The 26,976-nt window shown below is 42.2% G+C and overlaps 1 protein-coding gene across 6 annotated transcripts in view; it reads right to left on the reverse strand.

The window, feature by feature from the left end:
• The window catches only part of CCT6B (chaperonin containing TCP1 subunit 6B), a 208,650-nt gene that overhangs the window by 149,635 nt on the left and 32,039 nt on the right, over positions 1–26,976 (reverse strand). For 3 of the 6 annotated variants that reach the window (XR_009215267.1, XR_009215268.1, XM_058445555.1), the window contains exons 13-14: positions 25,908–25,980; positions 20,269–20,391 (exon numbers count right to left, since the gene is read on the reverse strand). Coding sequence is in view for 3 of the 6 variants with exons in the window: in XM_058445555.1 (XP_058301538.1) it covers positions 20,304–20,391; positions 25,908–25,980 (161 nt within the window). In the remaining 3 variants the exon portion in view is untranslated. Of the gene's footprint in view, positions 1–20,268; positions 20,392–24,873; positions 25,060–25,907; positions 25,981–26,976 lie in introns of those variants that run through there. The other 3 variants (XM_058445556.1, XM_032162964.2, XR_009215269.1) reach the window with 3 other exon arrangements.

Genomic DNA, 26,976 nt, shown 5'->3' on the forward strand with positions numbered 1-26,976 from the left:
CCACTAGTGCCATGACAGCTTACAAATGCCATGGCAATGTCAGGAAGTTAGCCTATATGGTCTAAAAAGGGGAGGCATGAATAATCACCCCTTGTTTGGCATATCATCAAGAAATAACCATAAAAATGGGCAACCAGTCCATTTTGGAGTAGCCATTTTTTATTCCTTTAGAGTGGGCATTCTTTTATTCTTACGGAGTAGCCATTCTTCTAATCCTTTACTTTCCTAATAAATTTGCTTTCACTTAAGTCTGTGGACTTGCTCTGAATTCTTACTTGTGAGACATCCAAGAATCCTCTCTTGGGGTCTGGATCGGGACCCCTTTCCGATAACAGAAACAGGAAGTCTCATGCTTTGTTGGTAGGGATGAAAATTGATAAAATGTATATGGAAGGCAATTTAGCAAAATTTGACCTCAGCCCTTCCACTTCTAGGAACTTACCCAACAGGTATCTTTCCACCCATGCAATATGTACCAGGCTATCACTGCTGTACAACAAATCCCACACCAGTGGGCATAATTAACCAAATGTGGGACACTGGGCCAAGTTACTTACCTTCTCTGGAGCTCAGTTTCCTCATCTACAAAATGGAAATAACAACAGAACCTACTTCAGAGGTTGTTTTGTCATATATGTATATAAAGCTCTTAGAATAGTGTCCTTGTGTGTAGTAAATGTTTGAAAAGTGTTACTGTTCATATCACTATTATGATTACTTTCTGGGACCTAGCCAGAGACTGACCCTGACCATGCGAGCAAGGAGTTTGGGAACAGCCAAATCACTCATCATCCTCCTTTAAGGAGGAACCTCCCTGCAGCAACAGCAGATTGCAACTGTAGCTGAGTAAGTAGAAACTTATCATTGCATTGTGCCTGATGTCTACAGATATTTGGTCAGCAATGGAAACAGAAAGAATGGCTTTCCCAGAAGCAAATCTTGACGGCGCCTATCCTAGCTCTCTTACCCTGGAAGAGAGCATTTTGGCTAAGGAGATGGGACCGTTCCTCCTTTCAAATCTACTCAAGTGATGAGTGAAAGCCCTGCTTAATTAAGATCTTGCTTAATTGCTACTAATAATCACAGTAACAGCTAATCTTTTATGATGTGGTTTCTAACTGCCATCCAGCATTAAGCACTTGATATACCACAGTGTATTTTACCCAACAACAGCCCTATCAGGCAGGTATCATTTTTCTTCCCATTTCACAGAAGAGAAAATCAAGGCTCCAACTTACAGAAATTTGCACAACAGGTAAGCGTCAAAGCCCATATTTAGACCTGTACCTCTGTTGTGCCACCTGGCAAGGTGGGCATTCCATCCACCTGGCATTTCTCTGTATAAACCACAGAGTAGCCTTCTGGCTTGTGTGCATCTGCTTCTTGTAGGTCTCTGTCAATGTGAATTGGCCTCAAAGGCACGATCTCTTGAGTGTAAGGACAAAATTTGGTTTCTGAGCCTAGCAAGTCATGGGCCAGGTCATGGGACCCAGCCAGCCCATGTGAGGCATGCATTTCTGTCCTTACCATATTTTGAGAGAGAGAAACAGAGGCTCTATGTGGCCCACCCAGCAACAGCAGAACCAAAGCTGCCTGTGTCCTTCCTACTGCGTCTCCCCAGGCACCTCAATGCCTAGGAAACCTCAGCAAAGGCTGTGATGGCAGGGAGGGATTTAGGCGAAGCTGTGACCCCAGGTGAAGTAGGTCTTCCTGCATGCTCCTACAATGACAAGCGGTTCCCAAGCAGAATCAGAATTCCCTTCAAGCCACTGAGCCCCATCTCTTTCCACACAAGGGCAGACACATGTGGACTGCCAGCTGTCCCGACTAATTACCTCCCAAATAAAGGAGAGGTCTGTACTGGTGGGCGGGTGGGTAGTCAGTGCCTGGCTTCCTGGAATCCTTGTAGTCCCTTTAACACAAGATAAATTGTTGCCTCCGATTCAATTTCTTCCTCCCTCTCCCCCACCCTGCTCAGTTTCCTAAAACAATAAGAAATCACATTTCTCATCCCTGCATTTAATCCTTCAGACAGTGAGCGGGAGCTACACATCTGGTTCCCAGCATAAAATGAGGAGGGAGGAAGCCAGCCAGCCAGGGGCAGTGGGTGGGCCAGTGGACTCCAGGGAGGAACTTGGAAGGGAAGGCAGCTTGAGAAAAAATTCTTGGAAGAATAGGTCGCAGCTCGCTTGACTATGTCCTTAGTGAGTTAATTAGTTTTTCACTCAACTAGTATCCATTGAGGCAGGCCTGCTCTACATCAGGGAGACAGAAATGAGAAAGATACAGTCCAAGGTTCCCCATGCAGTGGGGGAGCCATACCTATAAACCACTAGGCTGGATTACAGCATCACACCAACTCTCAAGGGAGTGTTCTGGGTTCCAAGGGAACAAGGATGTGGGAAGGCTTCACTCTGGCTATGAAAGGTTTTGCAGTAGATTAGGCATTTGTGCTAACCCTCAGAAATTTGTCAGGCAGATAACCTGGGGAGGAAAAATGTCATTTTAATAATGGCATTCTAACACTGCAATGGTCCTTATGGTGAACATGTGTACAGAGCTTTACCATTTGCAAAGTGCTGTTGCACACTTCATCTTATTTACACTCACATCACCCTCATAAAGCGGGGGTTGTTCTGTCATACCCATTCTGCAGATGAGGAAACAGAAGCTCAGGAGGTGAAAATGGCTTGCCTAGGTCTCCCCAGCCAGGCAATGGCAGAGCTGGAATTCAAACAGGTTTGTCTGGCTCTAACATCTGTGCTCCTTCTATGCCTCTGGAGATGCCAGTTTGTTTCCCAGGAGAAGGGTGCTGCAGGAGAGGCAGCGAGGGTAGAGTGGGCGCAAGGTGGGGTGAAGGAGAGATGATGGACAGATGGTGCTGGCTCCCTGAAGCCAGCCAGCCACCACCCCCGGAGACCCCATCCAACCTACACACATTGCCAGCGTGATGTTCTCACCTAGCCAGCAGCCATGGTGGGTAGTGTATGTGGGTAGTTTTCTGAAAAAAGCGATGTCTGGTCTGTTGGCTTGGATTGGTTCTATAATTATGGAATTACAGATATGTATACAGACAGTTCTTCATTTACAATTTTTCTACTTTACGATCATGTGAAAGCAATACCCATTCAGTAGAAACCACACTTTGAATTTTGAATTTTGATCTTTTCCCGGGCTAGCGATATGCAGTACAATATTCTCCAGCACTGCTGGGAACCATTCTGTTTTTCACTTTCAGTATAGTATTCAATAAATTACATGAGAAATTTGACGCTTTATTATAAAATAAGCTTTGTGTTAGATGACTTTGCTCAACTATAGACTACAGTAAGTGCTCTGAACATGTTGAAGGCAGGCTAGGCTTAGCCATGATGTTAGGTAGGTTAGGTGTATTAAATGCATTTTCAACTTAGGACATCTTCCATTTATGATGGGTTTATCAAAGCACAGCCCCATCAAAGTTGAGGAGCCATCTGTCTATGTGTGTGTGTGTGTGTGTGTGTGTGTGTGTGTGTGTGTGTGTGTAATCCACTGCTATGTTGAAAATGGATTGAAGGAACAAGAATATGACTTTTTGTAGCACTTACAAAGTGTCAGAGGCCATGCTATGTTATCCATTTCATCAGTTGCTCTTGACAACCCTGTCCAGGGATATACTAACATACTACAATCTCCACCATACAGACAAGGAAACTGAGTCTCAGAGAGGAAAAGCTACTTACCCCAAGTCTCTGACCTGCCCCTGAGCCAATGCTCTTTCCTCTGCACCATAAATGTCAGAAAAAAAGCAACCAAAGATCCTCAGGACCCAAGGAGTCTGAGGGCCACTGTGTAGCATCCTCCTTTGTCCCCAAGGGCCTCCAGAGAGTCCCCTCCCCTTCATTTTAAGATCATCAGTGTCAACAATGGTAATTTTTAGTGTTAACATTTATTTATCAGAGCATGTCCCTAGGAATGGTGACCACAAAGTTAAACCAAACCCCAAGAGAGAACCAGATTTCCAAAGGATGCCATCTCTACATCTAGGGAAGTGTGACTCTAAGAAATACAAAGAATATAAACAGAATTGTAGTATGCCCTGAGAGTCGAAGTTTTTTGGAGGCTGGAAACAGAAGGATATTCAAATATCCCAAGAAGCTAACAAATGCAAAATCCAGTCATGTGCTGTGGTGGTCTAGGAGGGGGTTGCCAATCTCTGTGAGTTGACTAAAGAACTGAGAATATTGGGGCGTGGACTGCGTGAACACCACCTTTTTTAATTTATGGAGTCCCTGACAAAAAGCATCTAAAAAAGGAGCTTACTGGGTTCCATAAATGCCACTGATAAGAATCCAGCTGACATTGTGGCCAATAATTCTGATTACTATGCAACTTCAATTTTCTGAGAAGGTGACTCCCAAAACTACTTGGGAAGGTATAATTATCTCCTTAGTGGTAAGGCTCTTTCATCCTTAAATATAGAAATATTAGGGATTCTCAAACCCACAGGAGGAATATTTTTAGATGTGAAAGATTCTGAGTGTGTTCGGTACCTTAAGTGTGTATAATGTTTGAGAATTTGGCCTACTTGAATATTGGTCAGCCTTTAATTCCAATCTAAAATATAATTTAACAATTGAGTTAGATTTGTGATTTTAAGTTAAAAAATCATATTAACTTTATACATGCTTAAGTTTCTCTTAGATTTGTAAGAATTACTTGGAAAAAAAAGTAGTCAGTTGGGTTAGTATAGTGTTTAAAAATGAAATATATTAAATTTACAAAATGATATTTTAAATATGTGAAGGTATTTTATTAAGTTTGTAAATGGAACAGACACCATTCAAAAGCCCCTTTAAAATTACTGCTAAAATTCGGTTAATCTTTTTTTTTTTTTTTCAACAGGGTCTCACTTTGTCACCCAGGCTGGAGCACAGTAGTATGATCATGGCTCACTGCAGCCTCGCCCTCCAGGGCTCAAGCAATCCTCCCACACCAGGTCCCTCCCAGCACCTGGGACCACAGGTGCACACTACCATGTCTGGCTAATTTTTGTATTTTTTGTACAGATGAGGTTTTACTGTGTTGCCAAGGCCGATCTCAAACTCCTGGGCTCAAGCAATCCACCTGCCTCGGCCTCCCACAGTGCTGGGATTACAACCATGAGCCATTGCACCCAGCCCAAATTTAGTAAATTGTACTAGGTAAAGAAAAACTAGATTTTTATACAATGTATAACTTTAATAAATTAGACATTCCTTCCAAAAACCAAAGCATCCTCTGAAATTTTTTTCTGTGCTTAAAAACTGTCTTTGAGGACTGAAAATACCTCACCCCAACACAGGGCACTTCCTACATGTTTAGAGCCAATGCTTTAAGTGAAAGATCTCATTTAATCCTTACATCAATGCTATAAAGTCAGTACTGCTATTATCTCCATCTTCTGGGGCTGAACGCTGGAGTCAACGTTCTGAACCGAGACAGTAGGAATTTTAGAGTCATCTGTCTTAATCCCTGGTACTCCATATCAGTACCCCTCGATGGGGCTGGCTTAGATCATTATAGAAACAGCCTGGTGGCTGGCCTCTTCTTCCTGTGTTCATTAGTGTTTGGGCCACAGCTCTTGTCCTCATCTCTGGACTTATACATCTCTGGACTTAAATGCAGGGTCTGCCAGGCACGATGGCTCACATCTGTAATCCCAGCACTTTGGGAGGCCGAGATGGGCAGATCACTTGAGGTCAGGAGTCCAAGACCAGCTTGGCCAACATGGTGAAACCCCATCTCTATTAAAAACACAAACATTATCCGGGTGTGGTAGTGCACGCCTGTAATCCCAGCTAGTCAGGAGGCTGAGGCAAGAGAATCGATTGAACCCGGGAGGCAGAGGTTGCTGAGATCACACCATTGCACTCCAGCCTGAGTAACAGAGCAAGACTCCGTCTCAAAACAAAAAACAAACAAAGAAATGCAGAGGCCAGGCGCAGTGGCTCATGCCTGTAATCCCAGTGCTTTGGGAGGCCAAAGTGGGTGGATCACCCGAGGTCAAGAGTTCGAGACCAGCTTGGTCAACAAGGTGAAACCCCGTTTCTACTAAAAATACAAAAATTAGCCAGGTCTGGTGGCTCATGCCTGTAGTCTCAGCTACTCAGGAGAATTGCTTGAACCTGGGAGGCAGAGGTTGCAGTGAGCCAAGATCGCACTACTGCACTCCAGCCTGGGCGATAGAGCGAGATTCCATCTCAAAAAAAAAAAAAAAAAAAGAAAAAAAGCAATGCAGTCTTGGCCCTACCCTAGCCTTTCTGAATGAGAATCCGCATTCACAGGAGGCCCAGGTGATGTGGCTGCCAGAAGAGTATGAGAAGCCCTGCTCTGCAGTGCTACTTTGGATCAATCTCATCTGACCAGGCAAAACAAGTTGCTGAACTGCTGCTCCAATGTCCCTCCTCCCAGAAGACCCCTGGCCTCCTGGGAGCAAATACAGTGTCAATAAGAGAGGTGGCAGAGAACCACCTGGCCCAGCCCTTAGTATGAGGCTCCTCTACAATGAAGCTTTTCCAAAATCAGCTACTGGGAAAGGTAAATTTTGTTGAACTGCCCAAGGCCACACTAATCTTTAATTATCCCGTTAATGTCTGTCTCCCCCCAGGTAGCCATTACACAGGCAGTTATCATGATGCCCTGGCTTTAAACAGCTTGCAGATTTCCTGACAGTATTAATGGAAGTTTTGCAAATTGATTTGGGGAGATTAGATGGAGAGAGGCTGCTGTGACTTGACGTGAAGCCCATTCTAATCGGCTCAGATCCTCCTGTCCTTGATCCCTGCCCAGGGCAAAAGGAAAGAACAGGAGTCGGGGGACCCAGGTTCCAGGCCTGGCTCTCCTGAAGGGAACTTATGACCTTGGACCTGCCACTTCTCACCATGCCTCTTCCTTAAAATGACTGGGTTGGACTAATGTAGATTCATTAAGTGGTCTCTCCTTTCATGATTTCTCTGATTTCTATGAATTAGAGACTGGCAGAATGCCTCACCTTAGAGGGAACAAGCTTCCTTCCTTCCTTCCTTCTTTCCTTCATCCATTTATTCACTCACCTCTTCACTCCATACATATGATTGAGGAACTATATGAGGCTCTGCAGGAGGCACCGGGAACAGACTTAAACAGATGGTTTGTGGCATTTTTAATTAATGAGAGGTGGTACAGATGAGGGCCCTTAATAGCCTGCAGCAAAATGTGGAGGCTGGGGAGGGGAGGGAGGTGGCACTAAGCAGGCTCTGGGCCAGGGAGGGAGCCCAGCCCTTCAGCCCTGTCTCCTCAACACTGGCCGTCCTGGCACACAGCACCTGGGCCGCCCTTGCAGTCTTGAGAAGAAGACCGCGCACCCTGGATTCTCTCTCCCCTGCACCCGCATGCGAGAAACGAGGGAGGTGGTAACACACCACTGTGCACAAATCAAATGGTCCTGAACGGTCTTCGCAGACCTTGCTTTAAGTATCTTACACCCTCTCTCCCCAGATCTCTACCTTGAACAAGCCTTAGTATCCTCATGGGCAAGACAGGATTGTGGAATCCTAAACCTCCAGGCTTGAAAGGATTACAAAGTCCATGTAATTCAACCCAGGCACTTGCATAGCTACCAAAACTCTCCTGCCAAGAGGTGGCCTGGTCTCCGAGGCCAGGATCCTCATTACTTCCCAGAGTCATTCCAAAGCCAATGTTACCTGCAGTCAACTCTTGTTAGAAAACAAGGGGAACTCTGCCTCCCTGGGTTAATTATTATATTTGTGAAGATTAAGAGAAGACAATGTATATGGAGTTGCTTTGAACACTGATTGAAGCTATTTTTAATTATTGAAGCAGAGGATCTGGAGCCAAGAGAGGAAAATGTAGGAGTCCGCTAAGACAGGGGCTCCACACAGCATCCCAACCTTGGCTGTGGAAGCCCACCACAGCCAGCCTCCCCGACCCTATCCCACCCTAGAGTCTGTCTCCACCTCCTGGAGTATTTGCTCATCCCTCAAAAAGAAAGCATGGCCAGAGATGGAGTACCTAGGTCAGCCTTAACCATTTACTCAATCAGTAAAAGTCCCCAGACGTGCCAGGGAGAAATCCACTGGGAACAGAGAGCATCTTCCAGTCTGATCTGGGGGGAGATGAACAATGAACAAATCCAGCATTTTATTTAATAGTGATGACTGTTCCAAAGAAAATAAAGCAGAAGATACAGAACATGGCAGGAGATGGAGCTGTTTTTTTAAAAAAGAAAGGGTAACTAAGTTGAGTTGGGGGAGTAAGCCCTGTGAGAGTGTGGGGAAAGAGTGTTCTTGGCTAAGAGAAAAGTTGGCTGGTCATGGTGGCTCATGCCTGTAATCCCAGCATTTTGGGAGGCCGAGGTGGGAGGATCACCTGAGGTCAGGAGTTCAAGACCAGCCTGGCCAACATGGTGAAACCCCCTCTCTACTACAAATACAAAAATTAGCTGGGCGTGGTGGCATGCACCTGTAATCCCAGCTACTCAGGAGGCTGAGGTAGGAGAATTGCTTGAATCCCAGAGGCGGAGGTTGCAGTGTGCTGAGATCGCACCACTGCGCTCTAGCCTGGGCGACAAAAATGAAACTCCTCTCTGAAAGAAAAAAAAAAAAGTCAGGGAAAGTTCCCAAGACAGAAACAAGCTTGACAGGAGGAACAGCAGGAGGGCCAGTGTGGCTGGAGAGAGTTGAGAGGGTAAGAGATGGCGAGGCTGGAGAGGCAGGTGTGGGGCCTCTTAGGCCATTGTGATGGGTGGGAATGGGGATACGGGAGACCCTTCCTGGCAGGAGCCTTCTTCCCATTCCCTGCCACAGAAACACCCGCCTCCCAAGCCCATGCTCTGCTGCTGCTTAAGGTGTGGTGAGGACATGGAGGTAACAAATATTTGTTGTCCACTGAGACATCCCAGAAGTGGGATGGTGAGGAAGGACTCACTAGATGGCTGTGGCAAGGGAGAAAGAAGTGGTTCATTATTCATGGGAGACAAGAGAATATGGATTTCCGTGGAGAAGGGAAAAGATTATAAAATTTAGACAAAGCAGACAGAGAGAAGGGAAGATGCCAAGTAACAATAATAATAGCAGCTAACACTATGCACCAGGCACTGCTCTTAAAACTTTATTTGAAGTCCCTTCATCTTCCCAACCCTATGAGGTGAATACTGTTATAATCTCCATTTTATAGATGAGGAAGCTGAGGCACAGGGAAGTTAAGTGACTTACCCAGAGTCAACCAGTTAAGTGGCAGAGCTGGGATTTGAACCAGGTAGGTTGGCTTCAGAGTCTGTGTTCCTAACTACTAGGATGCACAGGACAGGAACCTGGACAAAGATGGCTTGAAGAGAAGCAGATAGAGCAAGGGGTAGGTGAGAAGGCTCAGGGGACAAATGTTGCCTTTCATAATATTTTCTTTCCTTTTTTTCTTTTTTTTTTTGAGACAGAGTCTCACTCTGTCGCCTATGCTGGATGGAGGGCCAATGGTGCCACCTCAGCTCACTGCAACCTCTGTCTCCCAGGTTCAAACGATTCTCCTGCCTCAGCCTCTCAAGTAGCTGGAATTACAGGGGCACACCATCTCATCTGGCTCATTTTTATATTTTTAGTAGAGATGGGTTTCACCATGTTGGCCAGGTTGGTCTCAAACTCCTGACCTCAGGTGATCCACCTGCCTCAGCCTCCCAAAGTGCTGGGATTACAGGCATGAGCCACTGCGCCCAGCCTATTTTCTCCCCACAAAATTCAATGGTGATGCTATCCATTTGGTGCTTGGGAAGTTGACACAGTGCCTTTCTATCTGATCCTTTCAACGACTCTGTAGAGTAGGTATTATCATCATCAATTTATATATGAGGACACTGAGATTCAAGAAGTTAAGTAACCTTACTAGGGATGGCAAAGACAAGATTCAAATACAAGGTTTGTCTGTCTCTCCTTCCCATGCTCTTTCATTCATCCAAAAGGCACTTATAGGTACCTGTTTAGTGGCAGGCAGTGAGCTAAAAGTATTTGAACATGGAAAAGACACTGCCCTTGGAAGGATCCCTTGGTAGTGCCCCTCTCACCTGCACCCTACACACAGACCCATAAGGAACAGTCATCTTACTCTTGACTGAAGCACATGAGCAGGGGTGGGGCGGGTAGGGGCAAGGGAGCATTCATGAGATCCTGCTGTGTGCTTGGCATTTTTCTTGCATTCCATCACTGACCCCTTCCATTAGCTCAGCAGGGGAGACGAGGCTGAGGCTGCTTTACCTGTCTAGCGTCCTTCTTCCTACCTTCTCAGCATGAGAACCCTGTTTTTTTTGCCAATGAGCCTAACTAAAGACTACATTTTAAAGCCTCTATTGCAATTAGGTGTAGCCATAGGGCTAAATTCTGGCTAATGAAATGTCAGAGGAAGTCATTGTGTGAGACTTCTAGAAAAGCTTCTTAAAAGGAAGTGAAGGCTGGGTGCGGTGGCTCACGCCTGTAATCCCAGCACTTTGGGAGGCCAAAGTGGGCAGGATCACCTGAGGTCAGGAGTTCGAGACCAGCCTGACCAACACGGTGAAACCCTGTCACTTCTAAAAATACAAAAATTAGCCAGGCATGGTGGAGTGCACTTGTAATCCCAGGTACTCAGGAGGCTGAGGCGAATCACTTTGAACCCAGGAGGCAGAGGTTGCAGTGAGCCAAGATCATGCCACTGCACTCCAGCCTGGGTGACAGAGCAAGATTCTGTCCCTCCACAAAAAAAAAAAAAAAAAAAAAAAAAAAGTAAGTGAGACTGCTGAGGTGGGCCCTTTTTATTCAGTTATAATGGCTGAAGGTCCAACAGACATTGCAGATCATTAAGGCAACTCTGAGGATAAAAATTATGTGCCCAGAAGAGTGGAACAAAAAAATTGGAAGCCTGGGCCTCAAATAATAGTGAGAAACCACTATACATAAATCCTGATTTCCCTGTCTCTGAACATGAGAGAAAAATAATCTTTTTTTTTTTTTTTTTTTTTTTTTGAGACTGAGTCTTGTTCTGGTCACCCAGGCTGGAGTGCAGTGGCACGATCTCAGCTTACTGCAACCTCTGCCTCCCAGATTCAAGCAATTCTTGTGCCTCAGCCTCCTGAGCAGCAGGGATTACAGGCACACATCACCATGCCTGGGTAATTTTTTATTACCCAGAGACAGGGTTTTACCATGTTGGCCAGGCAGGTCTCGAACTCCTGACCTCAAGGGATCTGCCCACCTTGGCCTCCCAAAGTGCTGGGATTACACGCATGAGTCACCATACCTGGCCTGAGAAAAATAAACTTCTATGTTGCTTGAGTTAATATCATTCCTGATCTCAACTTCAGGCAGCCAAATGCATGTCTTAACTTATACAGTAGCTTTACCATCATTCCCATTTGGAAACAGGCTGACAGGTTGCCCAAAATCCAACAGTTAAGTGTCATTCAAACTTGAATCTTTCTGCTTCCAAAAGCTATACTCCTCCAATCCTTTTGGTAACAGCCCTTTGGAAAATTCACTCTCATTAACTCATGAGAAGGCACAAACACTACAGTAGAATTTAGAACAGCTGAAAACCTTTACATCCCCTGCCCTTGTCTCAGAGGTGCATACCAGAGCAGATTGTCTTCCACCTCACCTATGCACTCTAGTAGGTAAGTTAACCACATACCAGACAGAAGGAAGATTTTTAACTTCCCAGTTAACATCTCCTCTGCCTTCAAATTCCAAGTTGCCACACTCTTTCAGGGATCCCATAGAAAATCCTATAAACTCACTCTCATGCGAACTTGACAACATGCTCTTTTCTCAGGAATACTTATATTTATGAATTCCTTAGAATTTTCTAGACACTGGATCATGTTGTCTGAAAATAATTTCCCTTTCTTGCCTAATGGCACTAGCTAAAACCTCTAGTACTATGTTGAAGAAGTAAGAGTGGGCAGCCTTGCTTTGTTCCTGATCTTAGGTAGAATTCATTCAGGCTTTCACCCTGAAGTATGATGTTTTCTGTAGGTTTTTTGTAGATGCCTTTTATCAGGTTAAGGAAGTTTCCTTTACTCTAAGCTTGAGTTTTTATCATAGATTTTGTAAATAATTTTTGTGTGTATATTGAGATAATTGCATAGTTTTGTTCTTTATTCTACTAATTTGGTATATTATATTAATTGATTTTTGGATATTAAACCAACCTTGCATCCCTGGGATAAATCCCACTTGGTCATATTATATAATCTTTTTTATATGATGCTGGATTTAGTTTGCTCATATTTCATTGAAGAATTTTGCTCAGATATTGTTCTGTAGTGTTCTTTTCTTTGATGTCAGGAATACTTGCTATGTCAGAGGCCCATAAGACCACTTCTGGGTTCAATGGATCAGAACTCAGCATGTAGTTATACTCAGGGCTATAGTTTATTACAGAGAAATGATAGAAAGCAAAATCAGCAAATCATCCCATCTGGCACATGGGATGAGTCCAGAGGAAAGTTAAGTGCAAATTTCCAAGGTCCTCTCTCAGTGGAGTCAGGCAAGATGTTCTTAATTTTTCCAGCAACAAATTGACAATGTGTAAAATGTTGCCAACCAGGAAAGCACATTAGAAACTCAGAGTCCAGGATCTTTTTTAGAGGCTGATTATATAGGAACTACATGCCTACGTATCCAGATGTACCCAAAATTCCAGACTTCCAAAACGAAAGCAGGTATTCAGTATAAATAATATTGACAGTCTGAACATAGGGTAGTGAGAACACTCCCAAATCCAAATTCCAAGATATCAACCAAGGACCAACCTTGAAAGCAGGCCTTTCAAAAGATAAAACCTGGACCTGCTATAACTCTTTTCTACATACTTGCTTTTAAAACAAAAACCCAGACCAAAAGAAATAGTAATGTTGGAATTTTAGCCACAGAGGTAGGGAGTTTGAATGTCGGGACATTCTTGGTACCTTCAAACTATACTCCTTTAGCTTACCTACATATGGGTGTAAGGTTAAGCCTGCATCTCTAGAAAGTTTAACGTGATAATAATAAAGTAACAGAAAAGGGCTCTCACTTCATGTCATGCAGTGTTTAGGCAGAAATATTTTTCCTGCACTGTAGGAAAAATGGCTTTATAGGCCTTGTGGCCTTTTGGCAACATTAGGCCCCCCAAACTGCACATCTCATCAGTCACAGTTCTGGGGCAGAGATTGAGAGAATGCCAAAGGGGGAAACAGGAAAGCACACATGTATTTGGCAAACCCCTATGGCACATTCACCAATCTGCCTCCAGGCAGCAGGATCCTGGTCCCACAGACAAAGCAGTGCTGACACTTCTCCACTGCTAGAGGCAAAAGTTTCCAGAGTTATTGTCATTAGTTGATTTTGCTCTATTTATGTAACAAACTGCATGCCCAATGCATACTGATGCATAACTATTAATGATAATAAAAATAATAGTAGCTAAGCAGTTGTTAAGCACAAAGTATGGCTCAAGCACTGTGTATAGCAGTCAACACATGCTGACTTATCCTCACAACAATCCTGTAAGATAGAAAAAATATTATAATCCATTTATAGATGAGAAAACTGAGGTTAGGTGACTAGCCCCATGTCAAACAGCTGATAGATGGTAGAGGTGGAATATGGTTCCACACACTATGGCTCCAGAGCTAACATTCTTCTTTTTAGTTGTTTTGTTTTGTTTTGTTTTTGTTTTAGAGACAGGGTATTGCTCTGTCACCCAGGCTGGAGTGCAGTAGCACAATCAAAGCTCACTATGACCTTGAACTCCTGGGCTTAAGCGCTCCTCCCACCTCAGCCTCCCAAGTAGCTGGGACTATAGGTGCATGCTACCATTTCTGGATAATTTTTTATTTTTTCTAGAGATGAGGTCTTGCCATATTGCCCAGGCTGGTCTTGAACTCCTGGGCTCAAGCAGTCTTCCTGCCTCAGCTTCCCAAAGTGCTGGGATTACAGGCATGAGACACCAAGCCCAGTCTCAACATTTTTAATTGCCAGCACAACCCTGTTTCACAAAGACAACTGCATGACAGAGGGGTTTCCAACATTGTCCTCCCCATAGGATAGTCTACCACATTTCCAACCTAGATTGCGGCATAGGGTAGAAAAGAGTACTTTTAAGACTAAGGTTTAGTGAAGACAAAGAACCAAGTAACCCAAACGATATACTAGTAGGTAGACTCCTGAACAGTTAAAGTTTTCTTTAGTGGTACCATCTTCCTGAGCACATCTGGAAACACAAGGTACGTCTGGCTGTCACAAAGAATGGAGGGTGCTACTGGCCTTTGGTGCCTGGATGCCAGGGGTGTGAAACATCCTACAATCTCTAGAAAGTTCTACAATTGATAGAACAGTCAAGCACAATGAATGGTGTGCCCCCACTAATACTGCATGACCAACTGGCCCTTGTATACAGCTCTAGGACTATAGAAGAAAAAGGCAATAGGAAAAATCGTTTTAAGCTCACTGCTCTCAAAGCCTTTCCTTACGCATTTTGAGCTTTTGTGAAGCTCCTGCCAGGCAAGCATATGACCAAACCTGTTTCTCAACCGCTGCATCTAAATTTATCTCCAAGTTAAGGGCAGAAGCCAGATACAGGCCCACAGGATATTTGTCCAACAAGTCACTTGGCTTCATCCTGGTCCAGGCAGCAAACAGACACAGGGATATGTCAGGTGATTCTTGGACTAAGCAACTGAGAAATGTTGAGACAAGTCTCAGAAGGAAGGAGACTGTAGTCATTGTTCATTGTGACCATCATTAGCTCAGTTCTTTAATGCCAAGAACTCTGTCAAGCAGGGAGAAGATGGCAAGTCAGGCCCATGGGAAAACCATTCTTACCATCTGTGGGCTCTAGGGAAATACCTGCACCCTGGCACTTCTCTTCTCTCTCTGTCCTCAAATATAATATCCCTCAGTAAAGGCCCAACTCGGGTCCCCAAGTGTCCTCTTTAAAGAAGGGCTAATATTTATGAAGTAGCTACAGAGCAGGGTAGTCAGGAATCCACAATTAATTCAATACTATAAGGCTGTCTTTACAAAATGTTTAGCAGCGTATGTTTTTGTTTTTGTTTTCACAAAAGCCAACCAAAAACACTGATCTTCCAGGTTCCCATCTCTGTCCCTTTCCTGTTAGCCTAAACATCAGGCCAGAAAAAGTATGATTGAAGATTAAATCTAATTCTGGGGCACTTGATTTCCTCATTAAAGACTTCAATCTAGAATAGAATAAGGAAAGCAAGACTATTTACAGAGTCACTGGGGATGTCCTTAATGATTATATCCTTGTTCCCCTAGATCTCTTTGACAATTATATAGGCAGCTGTAAAGGAAGAGTGAATGGATTGTTACAAGGCCTTAATACCTAGAGATATTAAACTGAATTATGTTCAAGAGCCAAAACCCTGGGATGGCAGTGGTACTGTGGGAGGCTGGGAGGGTAGTAATGTATGACTATGAGACAGGATCAAAACATAAAGCAATAGTGATGGCACCATTAAAGTGATTGCAAAGAAATAGTTATTGTTACAGAAAGGACTGTAAAAAAAGATAGGTTAGAAACAAGCAGTTAGGAGAATGGCAGACGGGGATATCGATTCTTGGCTCATCATACTTTAACTGTAGCTAGGAGATTTATAAAACAATCTTAGGATATTTTTTACTTTTAAGGAAACTGTCATGAATTTTTTATGTACTTTAAAGTTGGATATTCTCCAACAGACAGAAAAATTAGTTAAGTAATTTGTATTGATATGGTTTGGCTGTGCCCCCATCCAATCTCAACTTGAATTGTATTTCCCAGAATTCTCACGTTTTGTGGGAGGGACTCAGTGGAAGGTAATTGAATTATGGGGGTCAGTCTTTCCCCTGCTATTCTCGTGATAGTGAGAATACTGATCTGATGGGTTACAAGATCTGATGGGTTTATCAAGGTTTCTGCTTTTCCTTCTTCCACATTTTTCTCTTGCCATCGCCATGTAAGAAGTGCCATTTGCCTCCCGCCATAATTCTGAGGCCTCCCCAACTATGTGGATCTGTAAGTCCAATTAAACCTCTTTTTCTTCCCAGTCTTGGGTATGTCTTTATTAGCAGTGTGAAAGTGGACTAATACAGTAAATTGGTACCAGTAGGGTAGGGCATTGCTAAAAAGATACCCAAAAATGTGGAAGCAACTTTGGAACTGGGTAACAGGCAGAGGTTGGAACAGTTTGGAGGGCTCAGAAGAAGACAGGAAAATGTGGGATAGTTTGGAACTTCCTAGAGATTTGTTGAATGGCTTCGACCAAAATGCTGATAATAATATGAGCAGTAAGTCCAGGCTGAGGTGGTCTCAGATGGAGATGAGGAACTTGTTGGGAACTGGATCAAAGGTGACTCTTATTATGTTTTAGCAAAGAGAGTGGCAGAATTTTGCCCCTGCCCTAGAGATCTGTGGAAATTTGAACTTGAGATAGATGGTTTAGACTATCTGGTGGAAGAAATTTCTAAGTAGCAAAGCATTCAAGAGGTGACCTGGGTACTGTTAAAAGCATTCAGCTTTAAATAGGAAACAGAGCATAAAAGTTCAGAAACTTTGCAGCCTGGCTATGTGATAGAAAAGAAAAAACCATTTTCTGGGGAGAAATTCAAGCCAGCTGCAGAAATTTGCCTAAGTAGCAAGGAGTCTAATATTAATCCCAAGACCATGGGGAAAATGTCCCCAGGCCATGTCAGAGACTTTCACAGCAGCCCCTGCCATCACAGGCCCAGAGGACTAGGAGGAAAAAGTGGTTTCATGGGCCAGGCCCAGGGTCCCCATATTGTGTGCAGTCTAGAGACTTGGTGCCTTGTGTCACAGCTGCTCCAGACTTGGCTGAAAGGGGCCAACATAGAGCTCAGGTTGTGGCTTTAGAGGGTGGAAGCCCCAAGCCTTGGGAGCTTCCATGTGGTATCGAGCCTGCGGGTACACAGAAGTCAAGAACTGAGGTTCAGGAACCTCCATCTAGATTTCAGAAGATGTATGGAAACACCTGGATGCCCAGGCAGAAGTTTGCTGCAGGGGCAAGGCCCTCATGGAGAACCTCTGCTAGGATGGTGTGGAAGAGAAATGTGGGGTTGGAGCCCCCACACAGAGTCCCTACTGGGGCACTGCCTAGTGGAGCTGTGAGAAGAGGGCCATAGTCCTCTAGACCCCAGAATGGTAGAGCCACCAACAGCTTGTATCGTGCACCCGGAAGAGCCGCAGACACTCAACGCCAGCCCATGAAAGCAGCCAGGAGGGAGGCTGTACCCTGCAAAGCCACAGGGGTGGAACTGCCCAAGACCATGGGAACCCACCTCTTGCATTAGCATAACCTGGATGTGAGACCTGGAGTCAAAGGAGATCATTTTGGAGCTATAAAATTTTACTGCCCTGCTGGATTTTGGACTTGCTTGGGCCCTGTAACCCCTTTGTTTTGGCAAATTTCTCCCATTTGGAATGGCTATATTTACCCAATACCTGTATCCCCATTGTATCTAGGAAGTAACTAGCTTGTTTTTGATTTTACAGGCTCATAGGTGGAAGGGACTTGCCTTGTCTCAGATGAGACTCTGGACTGTGGACTTTTGAGTTAATGCTGAAATGAGTTAAGACTTTGGGGGACTGTTGGGAAGGCATGGTTGGTTTTAAAATGTGAGGACATGAGATTTGGGAGGGGCCAGGGGCAGAATGATATGGTTTGGCTGTGCCCCCACCCAAATCTCAACCTGAATTGTATTTCCCAGAATTCCCATGTTTTGTAGGAGGGACCCAGTGAGAGGTAATTGAATCATGGGGGCTGGTCTTTCCCACGCTATTCTTGTGATAGTGAGTAAGTCTCACAAGATCTGATGGGTTTATGAGGAGTTTCTGCTTTTCCTTCTTCCTCATTTTTCTCTTGCCACCGCCATGTAAGAAGTGCCTTTTGCCTCCCACCATAATTCTGTGGCATCCCCAAACATGCGGAACTGTAAGTCCAATTAAACCTCTTTTTCTTCCCAGTCTCAGGTATGTCTTTATCAGCAGTGTGAAAATGGACTAACACATGCATTAAAAATAGATAGGTCTGGCAGTTCTAGCACATAGCAGTCTAGCTAATGTGGACCACCCTCCACCTCACCCGTAATTTACAGACATAAAAATGCTAGAGGAAATGTATGGCTTGCAATGAGATACCACTTTATACCCAATAGGATGGCTGTTATCAAAAAATAACAAACATTGGTGAAGACATAAATTAGTGCCCTTGTGTACTGCTGGTTAGCATAAAAATGTAAAGAAATTCCTCAAGAAATTAAACATAGAATTACCATGTGATCCAGCAATTCCACTTCTTGGTATATATTCAAAAGAACTGAAAGTATGGACAAACGTATTTGCACACCCATGTTCATAGCAGCATTATTCATAATAGCCAAAAGGTAGAAATAACCCAAGTGCCCATCAATGGATGATAAAATGTGGTAGGTACATATATTGGAATATTATTCAGCCTTAGAAATTCTAACACACACTACAATATTAATGAACATAGACAACATTACGCTAAGTGAAATAAACCAGTCACCAAAAGACTGTATGATCCCATTCATATGACGTACATAGAGTAGTCAAATTCACAGAGACGGAAAGTAGAATGTGATTAACAGGGGCCAGGGGGAGGGGGAAATGGGGAGTTATTGTTTAATGGGTACAGAGTTTCAGGTTTGCAAGGAAAAGAAGTACTAGAGACGGATGGTAGAGATGGTTGCACAACAATGCGCACATACTTAATCCCACTGAGCTATACACTTAAAAGTGGTTAAAATGGTAAATTTCATGTTATGTATATTTTACCATTAAAATAAATAAATAAAGAGCATACAAAACAAAAACAAAAACTATATGGCTGACCTTAAAAAAGAGAAAAGAAAATTTTCTTCCAAAGGAAGTCAAAACAGAGTGACAAACTCTGAAGGTAAACTACAGAAGCCAGACAAAATAAGAAACTAGATGTAAGATCTAGTCTAGATGTCAGGCTTTTAAAACTCACACAGAAACAGGGCCACACTTGAAGGAAGGAGTTGAAGCTAAGGCCCCTAAATGAAACAAGAGCCTTAAAAAGGCACATTTATGGAGGCCAGTACAGAGGCTGGACGCACTCCACCCACCTGCCAAGTGAAGTAATGGGAAAACTTGCTCTGCTCAGGATTCCTGTAAGAAACTGAAGCTCTATGCCTACACCATGCTCAGGTGTGGATTGTGAAATTATACCACCTGAGGGTTTCAAAAAAAAGGTAAAAATGGTCCCATGTTTATAACTTGCCAATGAGAGTGCAAACTGGTATAAACCCTATGGAAGGGAATTTGGAAATACGTGTCATAATAACAAAGCCTGTACAATAGCAGAAAACGATGAGATAATATTTTCAAAGTGCTGCGAGAAAACAATGGGTAACTTAGTAAATTATCATTCAATAGTAAGGAGCAATAAAGACGTTCTGAGGGAAGCAAAACTAAGAGAGTATTACTACCAGATGTACACTAGAAGGAGAAAGAATATATAGCAGTAAGAAAGAAAGTGAATCCAGAAGGAAGAATACAGTTGCAAGAAAAAGTGGTGAACAAAGAAATGAATAAGCACATGGAAAGTCTAAACAGAAACTGACTTTATAAAATAATAGCGATTCTCAGCCTGACCAACATGGTGAAATCCCGTCTCTACTAAAAATACAAAAATTAGCCAGGCATGGTGGCACGTGCCTATAATCCCAGCTACTTGGGAGGCTGAGACAGGAGAATCGCTTGGACCCGGGAGACAGAGATTGTGGTGAGCTGAGATTGCACCACCGCCCTCCAGCCTGGGTGACAGAGTGAGACTCCATCTCAAAAAAATAATAATAATAATAGTGATTATTACTATAACTAATTTAAGAGATTTAAAAACAAGGAGAAACTAAAATATTGAATGAGAACACATTTAAACACAGGAGGAATTACTGTATTTAAAATGTTTTAAGGACTTTGTAATGTTAGGGAGGAGCAGAGTTACTATGTTAAGTATGCAAGTTAAAAATTTTAAATTAACCCTACAGTAATAAAAATAGAATATATCATTTCCAAGCCATCAGAGAAAAAAAAATGGGGAGTAGACAAAATTGTGTCAATCTAATTGAAGGTAGTAAAAAGAGAAAGCATTTTGTAAAAAGAAGGGTAAACAAAAAGTATCAAAATTATATGGTAGAAATAAATCTATCACTAATCATCAAAAATAACTAAACTCACCAGTTAAAAGATACTGCCCAATTACTCCTGTAATCTCAGCACTTTGGGAGGCCAAAGCAGGAGGATCGGTCCAGCTCAGGAGTTCCAGACCAGCCTGGGCAACATAGTGAAACCCCATCTCCACTAAAAATAAAATAAAATAAAAAATAAATGAGCCGGATGTGGTGGTGCACACCTGTAGTCTCAACTACTTGGGAAGCTAAGGTAGAAGAATCCCTTGAGCCCAGGAGATCGAGGTTGCAGTGAGTTATTAAATTAATAAAATCTAGCAATAATGTGTTTTTAGAGACACACTTAATACCTGAAAACAAAGAAATTTCATAAAAGGATGGGAAAAGATACTAGAAAAATAGTATCCTTTCCCTATCCCCTGCACCAAAATAGAGCTGGCATTGCTAGATGAATATAAAACAAAATAAGACTTTAAGGGAAAAAGTACCATTTTATAAAGCATTTCTATAAAAATATAAATTATCAAAACAGCCTCGAAAGGAAATAGAAAACATGAGACCTAAAATAATAAAGAAAATTGAATCAGTAGTCAAAAATCTATCCCTCCCATCTAAAAAACTACTAGGCTCAGACCAAACTGTCAAGAAATAGATAACCCTCCATTTTACCCACTCAAACTTCCATAGAAAACAGAGAGTAATAATTCCTCAACTCATTTTATGAGGCTAATATGTCACTGATCTAAAAATTAGAAAAGGAAAGTAGAATAAGTAAAATTATAGGCCAACAGTGCTTATGAACACATGTAAAAACCTAAATAAATATTAGCATTGAGTCCAGCAGTGTATAAATAGTAACATATTTCATTGAATCTAAAATGTCACTCATTATAAGATGCACCCATTACTTCATAGAGTAAAAGAAAATGCTACCACTTCAACCATGACATAGTACTTTTATCATTCATACATTTTTTATATTTACTGTAAGAGCTTTTTAAACTTATACATACAATTTTTTATCATATATCGTTCCTACGCATTAATAACATAGGCAAAATAAATAGGGTAAGATACTCTTAAGACTTCATAATCAAGAGTCCAACTCTTCTAAATCACTTTTCAACTTAAGAGTCTCTGACACTCATTCTCACCATCAAGAAGTGGTAATGCAATATTTCATGAAAAAGTCTCTACTACTATCTCTGGTATTTTCTTCTAAGCCATTGACACATATTCTGAAAATTTTGATGTTGAAGTTTTTTTCTTTAACTTACTGGAACATGACATTGTAGTATAGAAACATACTGAAAGCCAGGTGGGGTGGCCCCCACCTGTAATCCCAACACTTGGGGAGGCTGAGGTGGGAGGATCACTTGAGGCCAGGTGTTCAAGACCAGCCTAGGCAACACAGTGAGGCCCTGTCTCTACATACATACATATATACATACATACATACATACATACATACATACATACATACATACATACAAGAAATATACTGGAATATGCCCTGCTTAGATTTTAAAAGTATAAGCATAGATTGCAAATCCCACTTGATGTAAACAAAACTTTTAAAATACATTTTATATATATAACTTATTATGTCAGTCCAGATTCAGAAACTTGTGGTAAGGCAGTTCCAGATAGTTTCATTTCACCTGTAAACTGTGTCACTTTGACCGATATTGTAATTTGCAAATGTATAATATGTTTACAGATGTGCCCTGCATTAATGTTCCTATTTTGGTTTTTGTTGAATCTCCTGCCTGCTTGTCAAAACCTAGGATGCTTCAGGCCCATGTACAATCGAAAGCAGAGGCATCCTTGAGCGTTAAAGCATTGAACTAACTGGAAAATGCAATATACCACATAACTGATGTGAAAAAAGACTGTATTTTTGTGTTTTTTTAAATAAAAGTTTGTGTAACTTTTTTAAAAAAAAGAAATACACTGGCATACTGCAAAACTGCTAAAATGAGTGAATGGATAAGTCTCAAAATCATTAAGTGGGAAATAAAAGCACAAAAGTATATCTACAGAGCGATACAATTTATACATTTTAAAAATCCAAGAAAAGGCTGGGTACCCACTAATCCCACCACTTTGAGAGGCCAAGGCAGGGGGACTGCTTGAGGCCAGGAGTTCAAGAACAGCCTGGGCAACATAACAAGACCCCATCTCCACAAAAAAAAAAAAAAAAAAAAAAAGAATGGAAAAAAAAAAAAAAAGACAAATTCACCAGTTAGCTAGGTGTGGTGTCATGTGCCTATAGCCCTAGCTACTCAGGAGGCTGAGGTGAGAGGATTGCTTGAGCCCAGAAGTTTGAGGCTGCAGCGAACTGATTGTGCCACTGCACTCCAGCCTGGGTGACACAGTGACACCCTGTCTCTAAATAAATTAAATAAATAAATACCCCAAATGAAATTTTTATGTTGTCATGGGTATGCAAAAGAATAAAGAGTGGCCGGGCGCAGTGGCTCACGCCTGTAATCCCAGCACTTTGGGAGGCCAAGGTGGGTGGATCATCTGAGGTCAGGAGTTCAAGACCAGTCTGGCCAACATGGTGAATCTCTACTAAAAATACAAAAGATCAGCCAAGCGTGGTGGCAGGTGCCTGTAATCCCAGCTACTCGGGAGGCTGAAGCAGGAGAATCGCTTGAACCTGGGAGGTGGAGGTTGCAATGAGCCGCGATCATACCACTGTACTCCAGCCTGAGCAGCGAAACTGTCTCAAAAAAAAAAAAAAAAGAATAAAGAGTGGGAAAAATAAAAGTGAATAGGCAATAAAGATCACCTCTAGGAAGGAAGGGTGGAAAAAGCATGATGGGGAGTGGATGGGGAGAGTGGCATCTTAACATTTTGTACTTTGGTGTTTCTTTAAAGAAAATCTGGCTGGGTACAGTGGCTTATGCCTGTAATCCCAAAACTTTGGGAGGCCGAAGCAGGCAGATCACTTGAGGTCACGAGTTTGAGACCAGCCTGGCCAACATGGTGAAACCCCATCTCTGCCAAAAATATAAAATTAGCCAGGCGTGGTGGCAGGCTCCTGTAATCCCAGCTATTTGGGAAGCTGAGGTAGGAGAATTGCTTGAATCCAGAAGGTGGAGGTTGCAGTGAGCCGAGATGGTGCCACTGCACTCCAGCCTGGGTGACAGGAGGGAGACTCTGCCTCAAAAAAAAAGATAAAAAAATCTGAAACAAATATGGCAAAATGTTACTATTTGTTAAAGCTAGGTGGAGGGTACAAATGTGTTTATTATATTACTTTCTTTCCGGTATATTTTAAGTATTTCAAAATTTAAACAATGTTACACAGAAAAGATCTGGCCATATGCATGGTAAGCCCATTTTAAAAGGACTATCCTATAGAATAAAGCCAAGTTTAAAAAGGAGATCTTTCTTTATAACAGCAAAAAAAAATGGAAAACAGAATTAGTAAAATAAATTGTGGTATAACCATACAATGCAATGCCATGTAACCATAAATAAGTGATGGTTCAGAAGTCTGAATACTGGGCCGGGTGTGCTGGCTCATGCCTGTAATCCGAGTACTTTGGGAGGCCAAGGCAGGCAGATCACCAAAGGTCAGGAGTTTGAGACCTGCCTAGTCAACACAGTGAAACCCCTTCTCAACTAAAAATACAAAAATTAGTCAGGCGTGGTGGTGTGCACCTGTAATCTCAGCTACTAAGGAGGCTAAGGCAGGAGAGTCACTTGAGCCTGGGAGACAAAGGTTGCAATGAGCCAAGATCATGGCACTGCACTCCAGCCTGGGTGAAGAGTAAGACTCCATCTCAAAAAAAAAAAAAAAAAAGAAGAAGAAGAAGAAGAAGTCTGAATACTGCCTTAGAAAGATGCTGACAGCATATTAAGTGGAAAAAACAGGCTATAAAATTATAGGGTTAAAGGAACCTTCTGCTATATGCACAAACAGGCCAAAGTTCCATTAATGCACCTGCCATATTTTAGTCTCTTATCAACTACCATCCATGGAAAGAAGTTAACCACAAGAACTCTAATAAAAATAAAAAGCATAATAGATTAATTCTAGAGTTTCAAACAAGAAAGATATTGCTATAATATCTATACTGAACAGTTGTATTATAAGCCAAAAACAATTACTTCCCACCATTGGTGTCAACAATTCTCATCTTTCCAGATGAGACCTGTTCTATCTCACCATCTAGTCAGAGAGCTACCAGAGCTAGCACAGTAGCATAAATTGTTGATCATATATACAAAAAATCCATGTAAAATATAATAAATGATATACAAAATAAATTGAGTCAGATATTATAAACAATGCAACCCAAAGCTACATGCCATATTTATAAGAGGAAAGAGTGGCAGCAAGAAGTCACTGAAAGAATTTTGAGAGAAAATGAAACATTTTGTCCTACTACATTTATACCCTCTGATAAATTGGAAATTTACTTGGGTGTACTAAAACCTCTATTTTGTTAATTAAAACTTGCCAAAAGGTCTAAGAATCATAAAGATCCTATGCTATAAAAACTGCAATAGCATATAACAAAGGGTGGGGAGTTAGGACTCTTGGGGAAATATTTAATTATTATTCCTTTACTGTAAAAGTATTTCTTGTGTTCTTTATACCTTGATGAAATATTTTTGAGACTATTAAGACCCAAAAGACATAAACTGCATTTATTGTGTAGAAATTCAGAATGGCTCAGGCTACATAATAGTAGTCAGATGTAAAGTGTACTAAATTTCATCTTCTAGAGGGGTTGATTTTGAATTCAATCATTCTTTGAGAGAAGACATCCCAGCTCGCATAATTTCATCAACCAGGAGAATGTTGGTGGCAATCACTGTGCTAAGGAAAAAGATGAGAGGGTGAGTAAACCCTACTAACCCACTCTTAGCTTTTTTCCCCAGCAATCTTTACCTATGTAGGGTACTTTGTTCTTTAATGATGTTAGTATGATGTTTCATGAGACAAGGCTATTATAAATACAAATACAAATGTCACCCTTTTTTTTTTCTTTCCCAAGATGGAGTTTCACTCTTGTTGCCCGGGCTGGAGTGCAATGGCAAGACCTCAGCTTACTGCAACTTCTGCCTCCCGGGTTCAAGCAATTCTCCCGCCTCAGCCTCCCGAGTAGCTGGGATAACAGGCACCCGCCAACATGCCTGGCTAATTTTTGTATTTTTAGTAGAGACGGGGTTTCACCATGTTTGCCGGGCTGGTCTCGAACTCCTGACCTCAGGTGATTCACACGCCTCGGCCTCCCAAAGTGCTGGGATTACGGGCGTGAGCCACCGCACCGGCCCAAATGTCACCCTTTGTATTATAATTTAAACTCCTTTGCTGATAAGGTGCATTCCTGATTTATATTCCAGCAAAATTGAGCTTATTTTGACAATATCATTTGACTTTCTCCATCATGCATGTGCTACTATTTCAGTAAACTTCCCCTTTTCTTTACCCCTCAAATAGTAAGATTAATTTTTCTTACAACTTAACACTGCTAGGCCTAAAATATAAAAGGGACTATGGACCATAAAATGACAGAAGCTAGTTCTAATAACTGAATACCACACCTTTCATACACTTGACAATTTTTTCACTGTACAGGGACAAAAATAATAGAAAAAAATTTCGTCTTAATATTATCAATTATAACTCTACAGGTCTTTCACTTTATGTTCATATGAACTTACCAAGAGTGAAGAAGTTGTTTTTTTACACAGTAATTATCCCAAACTCCTGCATCTGCTGCTACCATTGGCTCACCTAAAAAGTAAAAACAATATTAATACCAAAATCTTAGTATTTGCTATTAATATTAATTGATATCTTCTAAAAATATTTAATACACTACCAAAACTACTTTTGTCAAGGTCATCAATGATCTCCATATTGTTAAATCCTAAATCCAATGGTTGATTCTCAGGCCTCATCTATCAGTATTTAACACAGTTGATCACATTCTCCAGCCTACTCTGTGTTATCTTCCAGGATACCACACTCCTCTGGTTTTCTTTCTTTTGCACTAGTGGCTCCTTTTCTGATTACTTTGCTGCTTCTTCCTCTTCCTCCCTGACCTCTTAACGTTGGAGTACCCAAAAGTTCAGTCCCAGCCTCTTTTCTCTCTACCCTTAATCCCTAGGTGATCTCATCCAGACTTTTAGATTTAAACCATACATATCTGATGACTCTCAAGGTTTTTTTGGGTGTTTTTGCTTTTTGTTTTCTTTTTTTTTTTTTTTTTTGGTGTTTTGTTTTTGTTTTTGAGACAGAGATCTTGCTCTGTCACTCAGGCTGGATGGAGTGCAGTGGCGCCATCTCGGCTCCCTGCAACCTCCACCTCCTGGGTTCAAGCAATTCTCCTGCCTCAGCCTCCCAAGTAGCTGGGATTATAGGTGCCTGCCACCATCCCTGGCTAATTTTTGCATTTTTAGTAGACATGGGGTTTCACCATGTTGGCCAGGCTGGTCTTGAACTCCTGACCTTAAGTGATTCACCCACCTTGGCCTCCCAGAGTGCTGGGATTACAGGCGTGAGCCACTGCGCCCGGCCTGACTCTCAAGTTTTAATCTCCAACCCAGACCTCTTCCTTGAACTCCAGACCCATATATCCAACTTTTTTAATTAAAAGATTACAGATGCTTCAACCCTGACTCTGCCAAAACTGAATGCTGATGTCCTCTCACCCACAACCTGCTCCAGCCAGTCTTCTCCATCACAGTTGATTGCAACTCCAACCTTCTACTTGTTCAGTTGACTTCT

The sequence above is a fragment of the Hylobates moloch genome, unplaced genomic scaffold (genome assembly GCF_009828535.3).
Source record: "Hylobates moloch isolate HMO894 unplaced genomic scaffold, HMol_V3 SCAFFOLD_10, whole genome shotgun sequence".
NCBI classification, from domain to species: domain Eukaryota; kingdom Metazoa; phylum Chordata; class Mammalia; order Primates; family Hylobatidae; genus Hylobates; species Hylobates moloch.